Source organism: Rhinolophus hipposideros (genome assembly GCF_964194185.1).
Source record: "Rhinolophus hipposideros genome assembly, chromosome: 3".
Lineage (NCBI taxonomy): Eukaryota > Metazoa > Chordata > Mammalia > Chiroptera > Rhinolophidae > Rhinolophus > Rhinolophus hipposideros.
This window is the reverse complement of record NC_138049.1, coordinates 13595844-13613501: the sequence shown is the minus strand read 5'-3', so window position 1 is coordinate 13613501 and position 17658 is coordinate 13595844. Positions and strand designations below refer to the sequence as shown.

At 38.5% G+C, this 17658-nt stretch overlaps 1 protein-coding gene across 1 annotated transcript in view; it reads left to right on the top strand.

The window, feature by feature from the left end:
* ESR1 (estrogen receptor 1) overlaps positions 1-17658 on the top strand; it is a 362043-nt gene that overhangs the window by 131818 nt on the left and 212567 nt on the right. The window contains exon 3 of the mRNA XM_081044705.1: positions 6545-6735. Within this exon, the coding sequence (XP_080900831.1) occupies positions 6545-6735 (191 nt within the window). The remainder of the gene's footprint in view (positions 1-6544; positions 6736-17658) is intronic.

Below are 17658 nucleotides of genomic sequence, written 5' to 3'. Positions count from 1 at the left end.
CATGCCCTCTCCAGAGGTGACACTGTCCCCAAATCTCCATGTGTTTATTCACCCGGAAACTCTCTGCACTCCCTCCTTTTTTTTTTTTTTATGGAGGCTTCGCTACATAGACATGATTGATTAAAACATTGGCCACTGGTGATTGATTCAATCTCCAGCCCCTCTCCCCTCCCTGGAAATCAGGGGTTGGGACTGAAAGTTGCAATCTTCTATTCCTGGTTGGTTCCCCTGGTAACTAACCCCAGCCCCCATCTGCACTCTTGGTTCAAAAGTCACCTTATTAACATAACAAGAGACATCTTTGTCTCTCTTACTGAGTAGAAGATTCCAAGGGTCTTAGGAGCTTCCTGCAAGAAGCAGGGATAAAGACCAAATATATAGTTCTTAGTATAAATCAAGATATCACAGGGAGTGAAAAAACCTCTACTACAATAGGAAGAGGTCAGGGTTCATCTAACCAGGTCATGAAGGTCAGCAAAGTCCCCTGAAGGAAATCAAGTTTAAGCTAGGAACTGGAGGATAAGTAGGACTTATTCAGGGGCAGGGAAGTGTGTTCCAGGAAGAGGGAACAGCATGCTTGAATGCATCCAGTATATAACAGAACCATAGGACCAAAATGGGAAGGCAGGAGAAGAAGAAGCAGGCTCTTTGGGAAAGATACTAAGTTCAGTTTTGCGCACACTGATTTTGAGGTTTCTTTGGGTCATCCTAGAGGAACTACAGAATGGGCACTTAGCATCTAGGGCTGAGGTCCAGGAGAGGGGTGTGGGATGGCATTGGGTGTGGCCACATGGAGGGCAGGGATTCCAACAAAGACAAAATGTCAGCCCAGGTTGGCAGAGGACTGAGGGTCCAGGGAACATTGCTATTTAGGAGCCTGCTGGAGGAATCAAAGGCAGTAGTGGTGAGTAGTTGCCAGAGAAATATAAGCCAGTGTCTAACTAGTGCTGTAAGAATTCAAAGTTGAACCAGTGTGAGTGCCTTATGGATGATGGGGAACTAAAGTTTGGTTTATATGATAGATGAGATGTGTATAGCTGATGGGAGGCAGTGACTGTGTGAGGAGCATATTGTGAGCAGTTTCTCAAAGATAGATTTGATAAAATTTGCTTCGAGAGCTACAAAGAGACCAATATTAGTTGGAGCAGAGAATTCAAGAATTTGGGATTAATATATATATGTATGTATACATACATACATATATATATATGTATACATATATATATATATATATGTGTATATATATATATATATATATATATATATATATATATATATATGTGTATATATATAGCTTGTCTCCTAACTCCAAATCTATTAAAGTCTTAGCATTGCAGACAACGCAGACAGGCATATTTTCCACCTTGCAGTGTTTATTCAGAAAGCAAACAGACTTAATATCATTGTATAATATACAGACAGGTATATTTGCAAAAGCCATCCTTATGAGCGACACTGCCCAAATTCAGATTTTCCTGTTAGACTGTTATAGTAGTTTATCAATAAATCTATCCCCTCCAGTCTTCCCCCCACCCCCAAATCCTTCCTTTAGGCTGCTGCTAAGGGTAATCTAACCCCAGCTGGATGCCTTATGGCCATCAATGTTGATTTTTTTTTTTAAACTTGACATCCTTTGGTTTGTAACTCCCCTAAAAGTGTAGGCAGACGTTTGAGAACTTTGAGTGTACATAACTTTGGATTTGGTGAGGGAGCCTCATGAACTCGTCCCACTGGCTGTTAATTACACCACATTTCTCCGGAGTGGACATCTCTTGGTTCTTTTAATTTGGCTATACAAAAAAAAAATTTCCTCTTGAGACCATTTTTTTTTAAATAAAAAAAATGCTTGGTTAATCAAGGGAATATGCTTTTGGATGACTGGTATCATGATTTATGTTTAGAAAAACAAATGTATTCGATTATGCTGAGCTTGAAACTTTTCCTTTGATTAATGAAGATCTTCCTGGCAAATACAGTTTTATTGTGTGCTCTTTTTACTTGGTCCAAGAGAGCTCACCGTCTGGACCCAATATGAATGCCTTCAGACATCTCTGTTAGTTGTACTGAAAATGTGATATCAGTGGGGCATCCATTTGGAAATACTTAGTCATCAATTGATGTAATGAAAATGGAACTTAATCTAGTCAATTGCATTTCCAGTTTCCATAGGTGCAGTGGTGTTGTATTTTGTTTTCTGATTTCTCAAGCTCTGTCATCATTTTCCCTGACATTACCCCGTTCCTTAGCCACTTGTGTGCTTAAAATTTGCAAATTTGGTCCTATAAAGCAAGGTGTGTGTGTGTAAGGTGGGGAGGGGACGGGGTGGTGGTGGCCAGTTAGCTCAGTTGGTTAGTGGTGCTAATAACACCAAGGTTGCTGGTTCGATCCCCACATGGGGCCACTGTGAGCTGCGCCCTCCTTAAAAAAATAAAAGTAACATAAAGTTGTGCCAACCAAAACATCTGTGTAAAACAAAAAAAAAGTTTTTTAAAAAAGGAGAAACCAAAGGGCTTTTGAGGCTGGGTGATAGAAAGAAAAGATTACCCTAAATATGACATAAGTACTTTCTACCAAAGGAATGTGAAGCGAAAAGTGCCAGGTCTATGACAGGTGCAGTTGGGTAAGGCCCGGATGAGGAAGAGATGAGTCTGAGATCCCCAAAAGATTATCCCCGGAGTCTGAGGTACCCACAGATTGGTGCCTGACCCACCCTTGTGGCTTGGTCTGAGTCCAGACATGGATACCGCCCACTCTGTTCCTTTCCACTGCAGATTAGGAGGCCAAGTTAGTCTGTATTCTGAGGACACAGTTCTCTGTCTGGAGGCAGTTGTACCAAATTAGCTTGGCCTAAGAGTTACTTAAGACAACATGAGCACATCTCAAAGTGTCCCAGGGCTTGGCAGCCCGTGAGAAGATCTCACCTGCCTTTTAACTTGATCTGGATGATGTTTTTCATGATATCCCACTTCAGGAATCTTCACAAGGCAGGGCTGGGCCACAGTGATAACTGACAATGTCACATATATGAATTTCCAAGTTGGGTAAAAAAGTTGCTTTATGAGAGGAAATATGGCCTGTGTAATTTCTCCCTCTTTATTTTTTGATACCTTCTGGTTTTATGCCCTATGTCTACAATGCAATTTTAGTATTCTAGGGCCATTTCAAAGATAAAATGAATATGAAAGGCATTTTGCTGACAGCACACATCTCTGTTAGATCTGGGGGAAAAGGGCTCTTCTATTACCTCTTTTACCAATACTTAAAAAAAAATTCCCGTATTCCATTTGGTTTAGTCACTGATTAATTAATTTGATATCAGTATTTATTGAGACCCTATTCTAAAAAAACAAACAAACAAAAAAAACCAGACCCTATTCTGGATGAGGCACAATGCTGTAAACATTTGGGGTTCCGAAGAAGAATAAGGTACAAGGAACTTAGCAGACAGCAACCAAGACAGGAATGTACAATTGAAGGTGTAGCATAGTAAGTTGCAGGAGAGAAGTAAAGAAGAACCTGCTGTTCACTTCAAAATTGGGATGAATTATTTCGAGTGTGTGGGGAATAGGAGTGGTTGGTAAGAGAGGAATTCAAAAGGAGACCTCAAATTTCAGTAATCACATTACAAATCCATTTGGATGGCTACTATTAAAATAAAAGAAATAAAAAACCACAGGTAATAAGTGTTGGGAAGGATACAGAGATATCAGAACCCTTGGGAATGGGGAAGTAAGATAGCGCAGCTGCTATGGGAAACAATGTGGCAGTTCCTCCAAAAATTAAAACTATAAATTACCTTATCGTCCAGCAATGTTACTTCTGAGTATATATCCAAAAGAATGCAAAGCTAGGTCTCGCAGAGATATTTGAACATCTATGTTCATAGTAGTATTATTCATAATAGCCAAAGACAAAAGCAACCTAAGTCCATTGATGGATATATGAATAAACAAAACGTGGTCTATACACATAATGGAGACTTAAAATGAAATGGAATTCGGACACATACTACAACATGGATGAACTCTGAAGACATTGTGCTAAGTGAAGTAGGTCAGTCACACGAAGACAAATACTATATATTCCACTTACATGAGGTACCTCGAGTAGTCAAATGCATAAAGATAGAAAGTACAGTGGTGGTTGCTAGGTGCTTTGGGGAGGAGGAAATGAGGAAAAGGAGGAGTTGTTTTTTAATGAGTATAGCGACTCAGTTTTGTGAGATGGAAACATTCTGGAGATTGGTTGCACACCAATGAGAATATACTTAACGTTACTGAACTGTGTACACACACTTAAAAATAGTTAAGATGTAAGTTTTGTTATATTTATCTTAACCACAATTTTAAAAAAATGTAGTGTTTTATCGTGTAGGCATGAGTGGAGGACATGTGATACCTTGGAACTTTAGCCAATGCATATACATTCATTCATTCATTCATTCATTCATTCATTCATTCAACACCATGTATTGAATACCTGCTATGTGCTGGGTACTGAGCTGGATACATGCTTGCTAATCATCCCCACCCCTACCCCCACCCCCAAAGGCTCTGTACTTCTATAGTTAAATATTCACAGCTGCTTCCTACTGACTTGAATCATGCATAAGATATTAGTAAACAAACGGTAAAAAGATATGAGGTGGATTGGGATGGGAGACTCATCACAGCATGGTGATGAAATGGAAAGGCATGGGAAACAGAATGTGAAATAGACATGGAAAAGGCGAGCCAGTGCTCTCTAAGGATATTAAAAAATAAAGAATTCCTATCTGAGGCTGCCAACCAAAGAGCTAAGTAATTTAGAGTGGAAGAAAATGGCAAAGTCAGATGCACTCACCCCAAAGGAGCCAGTATTTTGTGACTATCAGGGCCTGTGTAGTTTGAGAACCACTGCTACAAAATTGTGGACAATATTAGTGAGTGAGAAGGGCAGAGAAGGGTTGTAAAATGTGAGCTATAAAGAAAGGCAAGGCTTATGAGGCGAAAGTCAGTGTGGTCTGGTTACTTGGGTGGGGACTGGAAGCAGGAAGCATGAGAATTCCTTAACCCTGGAATTCACCTTATTTCATCTTAGGTTTCTTTTTTTAATCTCATAGGAAGCTTCACGTCATCTATCCTTCCAACATCCTTTTACTTCTCTTGCTCTCTGTCTCTCCTTTTTTTTCCTTCTTATACACCCTGGACCACTCCATTTATTTAAATATATGGTGAGTGCCAACTACATACCAGGCACTGAGCTGGGCTCTGGTCGTGTACACCCCAATCCTCTGATAACATCTTTAGTTGTGCATTGCAAATCCTGGATTGATATAATTTCTGCTCTTGTACCTTGTTAGATGAGAGACGCAAAATTAGTTTCATCTACTACTTTCCTTACCTGTTTCTCCTCTGTCCTTCTACCTCTGTTTTTTTTTTTTTTTAATCTCACCTGCTCTATATTCCCCTCTGTGTACTCACAACCATTCCCTCTCTACTGGCCCATTCCCTACCTCCTTAACTCTCTCCAGTTCTAAAAATCCTCATTTGTGTATATTCTTTAGCAGCCACTTTATCCCTTTCTTTTCCCATTCTCACCCAAGTTTTCAAAGGAATGGCCGCTCATTTTCATTTTCTTACATTCCACGCACTTTCCCACCCGCTGGATTTTTGGCGTGTGCCCACACCTTACTGAAACTCCTTGCTAACTGTCCTCTTGGCCAAAACCAACTCCCTTCTCTTGCTTTATTGGGCTTTTCTGCCCAGTTTCGCACTATTGATCACACTTTCCATCTTATGTTTTCTACGTCCTTAAGACTTTTTAGTTCCTTATTTCCTTGCTTCTCTCAGAACTTTCTGACTATTAAGTCTCAATTTTCTTTCTGGGATGTGCTTCCTACATGAAATCTTTAAAGATTGATGTAATCATCTGTGTTCTGCTCTTTTCATTCTACCTATTCTTAAAGAGGGGTATTGAATATTGAATAGTATCCTCAATTGTAGTCAAGTTATAAACACTCATATCCAGGGTAAAATCTGAAGTATCTTTCTACACATGTTCTATGTTCTTTAGTTCATCTGAGTTTCAAATGCCCCAGCTGTTTTGTGCTTTGTCTCTATTTTCTGAAGACTCTCAGTGTGGTCTAGAATTGGAGTGAGCATTGGTCTCTAATGGTCCTGAGTTAATATAATTGGGAATTCCTGAAAGAAATGAATACGTCTGTCAGAAACCAGCTAATTTCATTTTGTCATTGTCTGGATAATACATTCTGGTGTAGCCAGTCCGTTTTCTGAGCAAGTTTGCAATAAACAATTTCCTTTCAAGGTTAATATAACAGGCAAACACCTTTTGCTGCGACAGAAGGTAAGAGGTAATGAAAGATTAGCTTACATTATGATTCATTATTTCAAAATGTCAGAATAAAGTGGATCTGCTGCATCTCCCAAGCCTCTTGTTCTTTAGAGGAGAGTGTGTGTTTTGCTTTTCTAATGTTAATGGATTCACTTTTTTTTTTTTTTCCATCTCCCTCTCTCTTTCTCTGTCTCTCTTTCTGTCTTTCCAGGCCAAATGCAGATAATCGGCGTCAGGGTGGCAGAGAGAGACTGTCTAGCTCCGGTGACAAGGGAGGCATGGCCGTGGACTCTGCCAAGGAGACTCGCTACTGTGCAGTGTGCAATGACTATGCCTCAGGCTACCATTATGGAGTCTGGTCCTGTGAGGGCTGTAAGGCCTTCTTCAAGAGAAGTATTCAAGGTAATAGAGTGTTGAAAATGACAGATCCCATTTTTGATCCTGAGAAGGGAAGTGACTGAGGAAGGAAGGCATTTGATCCATTCACTTGTACAAAACACTAAAACCCAGTAGGTCCATTAGTATCTTTGATAGAAACACGGAGAAGAGGCAGGGGCTCAGGAGAAGGAGTTGGCAGGTGCTAGGGCAGTTGTGACTGAATAATTACACTTCCTCCGTTTGGCAAGATCCAAACAGTCTTGAGCACCTCTACAGGAAGAGTATATTAACAGCTGGGTCTCAGAGATGTTGTCTGTGCCCCGACTGAGAGATGGCAAGTGGATATTTATGTGTTGCTGGCAACGAGGCTTACATGATACAGTGTGATAACAATCATCTATACATAATTGCCTCTTCACCTTAGCTTTATCCAGATGAGTATTCTGTTCTGATCTTGCCTCCAAACCAATTCTAATTGAAATTGTTCTTCTTTGCATCATGTTGTCTCAATGGATGACATGACCTTTTTACTAAAATGAGAAGACCCAGTAAGTGGCGACTTGTCCTAGGGTCAAGTACCTATTTGTACTGTACCAAACAGTTATTAAGTATCCACCTTAACATTTCATCTGCCTGTTTGCCTTGATCCTTTCCTTGTGTACAGTTTTCCAAGTATAGCTTCTCTGATACATTGCCAGCTACATTTTATTTCTATTCCACGAATGTTTATATTGTTGCATTATAGAAGATACCTTGGGGGAAACATCAATCACTTTTACCACCTAAAATATCTTGGCTAAGGATCCTTTGTTTGACAGGAACAGAGGCAGGTCTGAGCAGTTTAGGCTAATTGAATTGCTTTTTGTCTTAATAGTAGAGCGTTTCTCACTGTTCCTCTTTATCTTTTTGGCTTAAGCAAAGCTTAGTACATAAATACTACAAATATTTCTGATGGAGTTTTTGTGGAAATACAGACTTAAGTAGCTTGTAACTGGAGTCTACTAAATTAATAGATACTGATTGGAGAAGTGATTCTCATGGACTTTCTGCTGCCCTGATATGGGGTGAAAGTTGGGGGATGACACACACTATTTATTTTTCCTTCCATTGCCAGTGAGATGGATTTTTTAAAAAAGCTGTTCTTATCTAATAGAGTAATATGTGAGGTCAACTTGGTCCATTTTAAAAGCATTTATGTATTTATTTTTGACAATGATTACTTTCAACATCTTTGAGAAATCTGTTGTAAGACTCGGGCGTTTTTGTTGGATTTTAATAAATTAATGATATTCTCTGACAGTAAATTTTTGTTTATATATATAAACAAATATATGTAAATATACATATATTTAGTTATATTTATATATACACAAATGCACATATGTATGTAAAACACACGTATGTGTATAGCAACATACATTCTTTAATTGTACCAGCTGATATTAATTCAGAAAAATGATGTTTATATTAATATTTTGCTTTAGATTAGTATAAGCTCTTAATGGTCTTTTGATGGTCATGTTTATTAATAGTTTAACTGCTTATTTGATTTTATACACTCTAAAATACCATTATTGTCTCTAAGTGTTTAATCTGGTAGTGAGAAATCATTTGACATAGGTAGAGTTAGTGGGTAGGTTCACCTGAAAACTTGGACACATCATTTATGTGAGACTGAGTGCCTACTTCAGGATAAATGGTACAGTGCAGCAGTCAGCCAAGTTTTTCTGTCAAGGACGAGATAGTAAGTGTTTTGGTCTTTGCAAGTCTTTGTTGTAGCTACTCAACTCTAGCATTGTGGTCTGCAAAACGTCATAGGCAATATAAATAAATGGTGCATGACAATAGAACTTTACATACAAAAACAGGCAATTGACCAGGACTGGCCAGTGGGCCACAACTTGCTCACCCTTGATTTAATGTATGGTAAAGGAATAGATGTTTTCTAAATTTAATGTTTTGATTATTCATGTTTATTGAGAACTTACTCTGTATCTGTGCTAGATGTTCTAAGTGAAGTCAAAATATGTATAAGACACACAATCTATAACCCCATGAAATGTAGAATTTATTCTGGAAATGTACTGGGGGAGGCAAAGATACTTGTTCTCAAGATATGCTCAGAGAGTAACTCAGTATAAAGTGCTATCGTATCATAAAGATAGGGAAGAGAATTGATGAATATAAGAAAAGAAAATATTATCAGTTACATACGTAAAATTACTGAGATTAAAGGTAGAAATGACCCTCCTCCAACTAATTATAGCAGTATTCTCACAAATTATTTTCGTATTTATTCAGCATTTAGGAGTGTACTACATAACTTCACATCCCGCTTAGTATTGTATTTAAGAATTAAGGCATCAGAACAGAAAACACAGAAAAAAAAAACCTGTGTTTATAAAAAGATCAGTGAAGGAAATGTGAGTTTGTAAAAATAGATATCTTATTGGCATGACATTAACTCAAGTTCAAATATTTAAAAAAAATTTCTGCTTACTGTTTGCTAGGTAAAATATATATCTTATCTCCATCTTCGTATACAGACCAAATAGTAGGATTTCATTGTACTATACATTGTACTATATAAAATTGCAGTATATAAATTGGATAGAAATGGAATTTGTACCTGGATTCGGAAGCTTCTTATTTTTCATGGTATGAAGTCACTTAAACGAGAGCACTATTAAGTCCAAAGTTCTAGAAGAAGTCTAGAAATAAAGCGAAGTTATTAATTTTTAGAGATAAGGAGGGACCATAGAATGATTACATTCACTAATCCATTTATTTGTTCATTGATTGCCTGTATGAGGCAAAGCACTATGCAAGTCCTCAGAGATACAGTTATAGGAAAGGAGTGGTCCTTACCCTCATAGAGCTTATACAGTAGTGAGAAGGATGGACAAAAACACTGGGAATTAAATTACAGTGCGACAGGTGCCAAGATGAGGGTGAGCGCAGGGTCTTATAGGAGCCCCAACTTTCCTCAGTCCTGGTGGGGGTGGAGTCAGGCTCTGAGAAGGTTTCTTGATTTAAAATTAGGTTGAGAGGGCAAGCCAAGTGAGAAAAATGAAGGTGGAGGGAATGTGTATTCTGACATGGGAATGAGCAGAAAAGCAAAGTTCAGGAGGTAAGATAGTTTGGGGAGTCCTGAGAATAAAAATTAACAAAAAGTAATTTATCACTAGATTAAAAATAAAAGATATTCCTGGGCCAGGTTTATTCTTAAACTATATAAAAAAGCCAGAGTAATTTATTTCCTTTTTACTTTAAGGGTGTTTCCATGTATCTGATGTATTTGTTCATATAAAAGGGAAATAAATACCAGAGCAAGTTTAATGGTTTCTAGTCCCATTTTCTCATCATAGCCTTGATAACTTGCAACTAAAAAGTTTTACTGAACTTCTTTGGCTCTTTATAAATCACACTGCCCTTCAAGTCTATTTAAGGACAGTGAAGGGTCTGACATGCAGGTAGAAAGATCTGAAGATGCTGTAGCTCTCCCTGTTTTTCTTGTTACTTAAGAAAAGAGCTAGAAATGAGTATCCATCAGATTACTCTAGTGCTCTAAGTGGTTTAGTTGAAGAGGTAAAGTGTTTGACTTGAAAGCATACAAATTTTCATCCACTACTTGGTATACAAACTTGATTACTCAAGAAATTGAGTAATGGCCTCCAGTCGAACACACTTTTTTTCTTTTAGAGCAATGTCGAGGATGCTACTTAAGGCAGAAGGGTGAAATGGGATATTCTATGAATTTATTAATCATTGCAGTTGAGGAAGCAGTGTTTCTTAAGATGTGCTGTGGGCAGAGACTCTTGGATGAGTTATATAAGCAGATTTGGTTATAGGTTCAGCAGCCAGGTACTACCTTTGAGTATTATTCCAAGCAAAAAGGATTCCATTGAGCTCTTTTCTTCTCATATATTATTTCAAATGGTCATGAGGCACAGCGGAGGCTCAAACCTATCTATAAACCCCTAGCTATGCTGCCACTTCATATTCTCTCTCTAAGGCATATGTAGAAGACATGTTTCAGAGTAGGGTCTGGTTATGGTTTAATGTAGTGGGGACTGCAAGTCCAACAAGGATCACTGACAGCCTGATCTGCCAGCCCTTAGAAAGCGTCAGGGTGAGGCAATCCAGCACCCTGGATAGCTCCTTCAACAGGTGCCGAGGGTATGCAGAGACTTATTTTCTGAAGAACGTTAGGCTCATTTCGCTGGCTCCATCCGCTTTATAGAGCTCTATTAACAGAGAATTTAGCTTTTTTGTGCTTAGGGACTCACCCTTGATCACCTCAAAAGAATTAGTTTTTATGTTTACTTTCCCCTTTTCAGTTACCTCTGGCTTGATAGATGTACCCATGATTGGAAAAGGCCAGAGGATGGGGAGGAATGGAGGTGGCACTCTCGTTGTGTATGTATTTTATCTCTGGAGTCCTCTCAGAAATATGGCTCCAAGTTGAGATCCTGGCAATGTATACACACAAAAATACTAAGTATTTGGTCTCCATGTTCCACACCTGCCCCTTTACAGTCTGGTCTGCACACGGTGGCAGGAGAGATCTTTGGCTGTATTGACCAGGTCAGATGGTCTTGCACTTAAAGCTCTCATGGCACTGAGAGTCCAGGTTCCTTCCTATGGCTTAATATACTCCCCATGTTCTTTGTCTACTTACTTCTTCCACCGGTCACTAACCCAGCAGCACCTGCCTTCTTTCTCTTCCTCCAACATCCCAACACTGTTTCTTCCTCGGGACCTTAGCACATGTAGTTTCCCCTTTCCCTTTGCTTGCAACACCCAGATCTTTACTTGGCTGGCTTCTTGTCATTCAGATCTTTGCCCAAGATCACTTCTTCAGAGAAGTCTTCCCTAATTACTCTACCAAAAGAAACCCTATAAACCTTTGTCCCTAAGTTCTTTATATTGTATTACCCTGGTGCTGCCTCTTCGTATTTCTGCCCAACCTTGGATGTAAGCTGAGTGAGAGCTGACTTCAGGTCTGATCTGCTTTGTTTTGTTGCAATAGCTCCAGTGCTCCTAGGCTTTGTGAGGCACAACCTGTCTGTTAAATAGTAGACTATGGCAAGAGATCCAAAGGATGGAAAACCTGCTAGAGGAACTCAGAGAAAGGTGAAATTTCACTGGGCAAGGCTAGCAGGAGAAGTGTTAATGCAAGTAGTATCCTTGATATAGGCCTGGAAAGAAATGGAGGATTTTCAGAGGCAATAAGTTTGGAAAAGATTTCTAGAAATGTGAGATAGCATAAACCACGATATGCTCCGTAGAAATTGAGTAAATCAGTGATGAGAGAACAGAGAGCTTCTTTTCCTGTCTGCTTCTTTATTTTCCCTCTTCAGCTCTCTAAAAGTAGGCATTCCCTAGCGTCTGCAATCTCTGATCCTTTCACTTTTTTATTTTTTCCTCTGCCCAGTTTTCTAGGCAATCTCATACATATCTGTTTATGGGTTCAATTGTGTCCTCTCCCCAAACATGTTGAAGTTCTAACCCCTAGTACTTATTCGGAAATAGGGTCATTACAGATGTAATTAGTTAAGACACAGTCATGCTGGAGTAGGGTGGGCTTTAATCCAATATGAATGGTGTCCTTATAAGAAAAAGGAACTTTGGACAGAGACAGGGAGGAGAATGCCATGCGGTGATGGAGAGAGAGACTGGAGTGATACAACTATAAGCCAAAGATCACCAAGATTACTGGCAAATGCCAGAAGCTAGAAAGAGGCCAGGAAGAGTCTACAGATGTTAGAGGGAGCACAGCCCCACTGACACCTTGATTTCAGACTGTGAGCCTCCCAAACTGTGAGACAATACTTTATGTTTTTCTTAAGTTACTCATTGCGGTACTTTGTTATGGCAGCCCTAGGGAACAATATTTAAGACCTAAAGTATTATAGCTGTGCAAATATCTCCCAGATGTAGCTCCTGCCCCAATGTTTTTCGTAGTGACTCCTGTGTGTCTCCATCTAACATGAGTTACTTCTCCTCCTGACTGCTGTTTATACCAGTGCCCTAAAGGCATCCACACTAAACACCATGGAGTTAGTTACCTTCATCTTTTCACTTTGCATCTCTGCTGTTTCCCATTAGAACTATTGTGTAGTTCTATGGAATCTATCTCTTTAATGTGTATCCATCCCATTACTTAGAATTAGCCCCTTTAACTTTCACCAGATTCATTCAATAATTTAATTTTTCCTTTTGTCTTCTCTTGCATTTAAGCCACTGGCTTCATTTGTTTTTCCATTTTCCAAGCCATTCTGCACACTATCGGCCTATTAACATTCTTAAAGCAAATCACTAATCATGTCAATACTTTTTGCAGAATCCTTTAATGATTTCCATGGCCCAGGGAATTATCCTTAGGCAACTCTTGCTCTAGCCTGTCTTTCCGGTTGTTTTAGTCACTGTTTCTACTTCTGTAGTAGATTCTCTAGTCTGCACTACTTGCTGTTACTCAAATGGGACCATTCCATTTATTTGCTGGGAATTCCTTTCCAGATTTACCTGTAACACTTCTTTTTCCTATCCTAGTCAGAAGTAACTGTCATCAAAACTTCTCTGGTGTTAATGCAGAAGTTCTCTCTCTTCTATTATCCTCTGTACTACTTTGTTCCCACTGCCTAGCATTGCAGGTATTTGTATATACCTGTGGCTTTCCTTTACTGACTCAAAGGTAAGACCAAAATCAAGGCTTCATGTTATAGGAGTCACTCAATGAGTAAATAAATGGATGAAAGGAAGATTAGGATCAGTTTGCTTTAGGCAGCATATTTTTCAATCATGGGAGAGAGAGGCCAAAACAGTCTTTAAGCCTACACTGCCAGAGGCATACGGGAGAGATCAGAGAAGGGAGAGAATAGAGGCTTGGAGACTAATTTGGCTGATATTCAAATACCTGAGACATACTAAATATCTGGGCATTTCGGTATTTGTGAAACGGGAAAAAGGGAATAGGATGAAGGATATTATGATGAAAGAATCTACATTGTATTAAGATGATTCAGTATAGGATGTTTAGAAAAGAAAGGAGTTAAAGAAGTTCAAAAACTGGGAAACTAATGGTATCATCACCTAAACTGGAAAAATCAAGAGGAAGGACAATTAGACAGGCCATTGAGTAAGTTCAATTCCAGATGTGCTGAGTTTGACATGACAGTTGGATATCAAAGTAGAATTATCCAGCAAATTATCCGGCAGCTACAGAACCAGAATCAATACTCTGCAGACAGCTGGAGGAGGGGAGTGTTGAATCAATTTCCTCAATTAATTTTAAAGAAACTGGTGAAAAGAATGGTTTAAATACTTCCTGGAGGTTTTCCATTATTTATTTATTTATTTATTTATTTATTTATTTATTTATTTATTTATTTCATTGGGGGAATATTGGGGGACAGTGTGTTCCTCCAGGACCCATCAGCTCCAAGTAGTAGTCCTTCAATCTAGTTGTGGAGGGCGCAGCTCTGCTCCAAGTCCAGTCACTGTTTTCAATCTTTAGTTACAGGGGATGCAGCCCAACATCCCATGGTGGGAATTGAACTGGCAACCTTGTTGTTGAGAGCTCAGGCTCTAACCAACTGAACCATCTGGCCGCCCCTCTGGAAGCTCAGCGGCAGCTCGTTGCCTTCAGTCTAGTTGTGGAGGGTGCAGCTCACTGGCCCATGTGGGAATTGAACTGGCAACCCTGTTGTTCAGAGCTCACGCTCTAACCAACTGAGCCATCCGGCCGCCCAGGTTGTCCATTATTAATAATGGAGAAGTAGCTCCAAAATCATCCCCTTGACTCTTGTAATAATACATTATAAGAGTTCCCTGGATCTTACCAAAACCTTAGTAGAAACACTCTTATTACTCAAAGTGTACATTTAAGGTCCTTCTACACAGGGCAATCACAAATTAGCCCAACAGAGCCAAACGCTAGTCTCTAGGAACTTACAATTTAAAAGAGAACATGCTGGCACGAACACATTAAGCTGCACAAATAGTAAACTGCAAGAGCAAATATAACCATTTTTATGCTTTTCAGAAAAAAGCAAGCTTTTTTTTTTTCCAAATTATTCATACTGTGGAAGTCCACAGACATCTTCTCTGACTGAGAACTTGCCTAATCCTTCCATTATTCTATTAGGTTGGAGCAAAAGTAATTGCCGTTTTTGCAATTATTTTTCAACTTTTAAACTGCAATTACTTTTACACCAACCAAACATTTCTATTTTTACTCTCCATTTTGTTTTCTCATCATTTTGTTTTCTCTGATGTTTTCTCATCAGAGAAAACAAAATGTACCACCCTAAAATTCAAGACCTGAAAATCTCCTTCTGTGTAAGAATGCCATCCCCAGTACCAATTTGAAGTGCTTATTACTTTTTGTATTATTGTTTAAGCCTTTTATTATTGAGATAGTTTTTATGTAAACTAAAATTTATTGGTTTATTTATTTATTTTAATTAAAGTTTATTGGGGTGACAATTTGTTAGTAAAGTTACATAGGTTTCAAGTGTACAATTCTGTAATACATCATCTATATATCACATTGTGTGTTCACTACCCAGAGTCAGTTTTCCTTCCATCACCATATATTTGTTCTCTTTTACCCTCCCTCATCTACCACCCCTATTCCCCCTTACCCTTTGGTAACCACTAAACTATTGTCTGTGTCTATGAGTTTTTGTTTCTTCATTTGTTTGTCTTGTTCTTTTGTTGTTTTCAGTTTTATATGCCACATGTCAGTGAAATCATATGGTTCTCGACTTTTTCTCTTGACTTATTTCGCTCAACATAATAATCTCAAGATCCATCCATGTTGCTGCAAATGGTACTATTTCATCTTTTCTTATGAGTGCTTATTACTCTTTAATGCTACGGTACTAAACTTAGATGTTTGTGCATACATGCCTGCTTACATTTGAAGAAGGGCTCAGAAAAACAAAATCGGTCTTTCCACCTGTGAAATGACAAAGGGTTTTTTTTTTTTTTTTTGCCTTTAGCCAAATAATCTGTATCTTGGAGATAATTAAGACAAAATACATCTAACAAATAAAATCAGTATAGAACCCCTAATTCTTGGCAGCTCTTATGGACACAGCTGAAGCTTTCAGAGGTCTTTAAAAACCATGGCAACAAATGCCTTTGAAGGGTAAGCAAAGGTTCCAAATGTTTTTAATCGCTGGTGATTTTTATGCTACCACTTCAAGCATTCTTCTTCATTTTTTGTTCATCTGATTGAAATTAAATTTTCAATTTCCCTACAAAGTGCTGCTGTCCCTGTCATGTCATTGACTATTTCCATTAAAGTGGCAGATTTGAGCCCATATATAGAGTTTAAGCTTATTAACAACTCCATTAGAAAGCTCCATTTATGAATGACAATAATTTTGTACAAAAATTATAGATAGCCTTTAATGCACATTTTCAAAGGGCACCATGTAGCCCTCAAAATTATGTGGTGACTCTGTTTTTACGAAACCTGCCAATGGTGGCCCATGGCCTAATCCTGCTGAAATGTGTCTCTCCTTCCTAGAAAGATGCTGTTGATACCTTTAAAATGCTACATCTCTTTTAAGAGAATGGCCTGTTTCTCTGATATTCATTCAGAGAAAAGTGTACTTTGAGATGTAGGCTGCTTATTTCTGAACTATATATTACACTTTACTATTTCAGAACTAAGTATACAGGCAACACTGTAGCCTGCTTGCCTAGCTTTTTGACTGAAAAATAACTTACAAGAAAATGTATTTCATAAATCTACGGTCCACTTTGTAAAACTTCTTTTTTTTTTGCTATTATGTTAATTGTTAATTCTCTGCTCATGTGTGAGCTATAGGGTGGATTTGATATTTTTAAAGGGAAGAAATGCTTTGAGAGAGAATATAGTGGAGAAAGTATTTCTGTTATTTCCTCCTCATTTTCATATTCCTTTAGCTGAAATAAAAAGAAATTTTATCTTTTCAGTTGCTAAGAACTAAAGAAACAACAGAGAAATCAACCTAATTATTAAATGAGCAGTAAATGGTACACAGGCCCTTAACAGTATTTGTATATCAGGAAAAATGGATCCCAAATCAGGGATTTCTCTCTACAATAGGTACCGTTCTCTATTTTTTTTTGAGAAAGAGTATATGGGTTTTAAATTTTATTCAAATGATTATCATCTTTATTTGGTTTATTTGGCAGTTTCAGAATCATGGATTAGGAAGTAAGGAGTGAATGAGTTGGAAGAACTTTTAAATCATCACCCAGGGCTGGGTGGCTAGATTACATTTATAATTAGGAATTTTTCTTTTTCTTTTTTTTTTTTTTTTTTTTTCGGTGATTGAAATCTAAGCACAATGATTTAAAAGACTGGCTGCACCACTTTAGTCGTAACTCATTAAGTGATGTGCTTAATATTTTCCTTATACACCAGAGAAGGTAAATTACAGTCCTTAAGATAATCAAATTTCATGATTATTTTGCTCCTTTGACACTTCAGAGTGATTAATAAGGGAATTCATTTAAAAGATATAAAAGTGCCTTTGCCACTACTATTAACCAGTACCATGGTGGTATATTGTGGTCACCGTGGAGATGGTTTTCCTCTTTATTCTTTCTGATTGCTAGCACGCTCATCCCCGTGAGTACACCCTCCTGTTGCCCACTTCCTGTTCCTGCAGACCACCCTAGCTGGTCCTCTCTACCGCATCACGCCTGGTCCCTTGTCCTGATCTCCCTTGTACTCAAGCGAATTTGCTGCACGTCCTCATCAACCCCGCATGGATTTGTTTGTTCTTGTGCCAGTCTCTCCCCATCTTACCATCCAATGTGATTTCTAAGGGGTGTTGCCTCTCTGTTACCAGACTCAGTTCTTGTTTTCCTTATTGCACCATCCTTAGCGCACGCATACACCCTTACAGACCTCCCTGTCCAAGTCCCTCAAAGCCTCTCTCC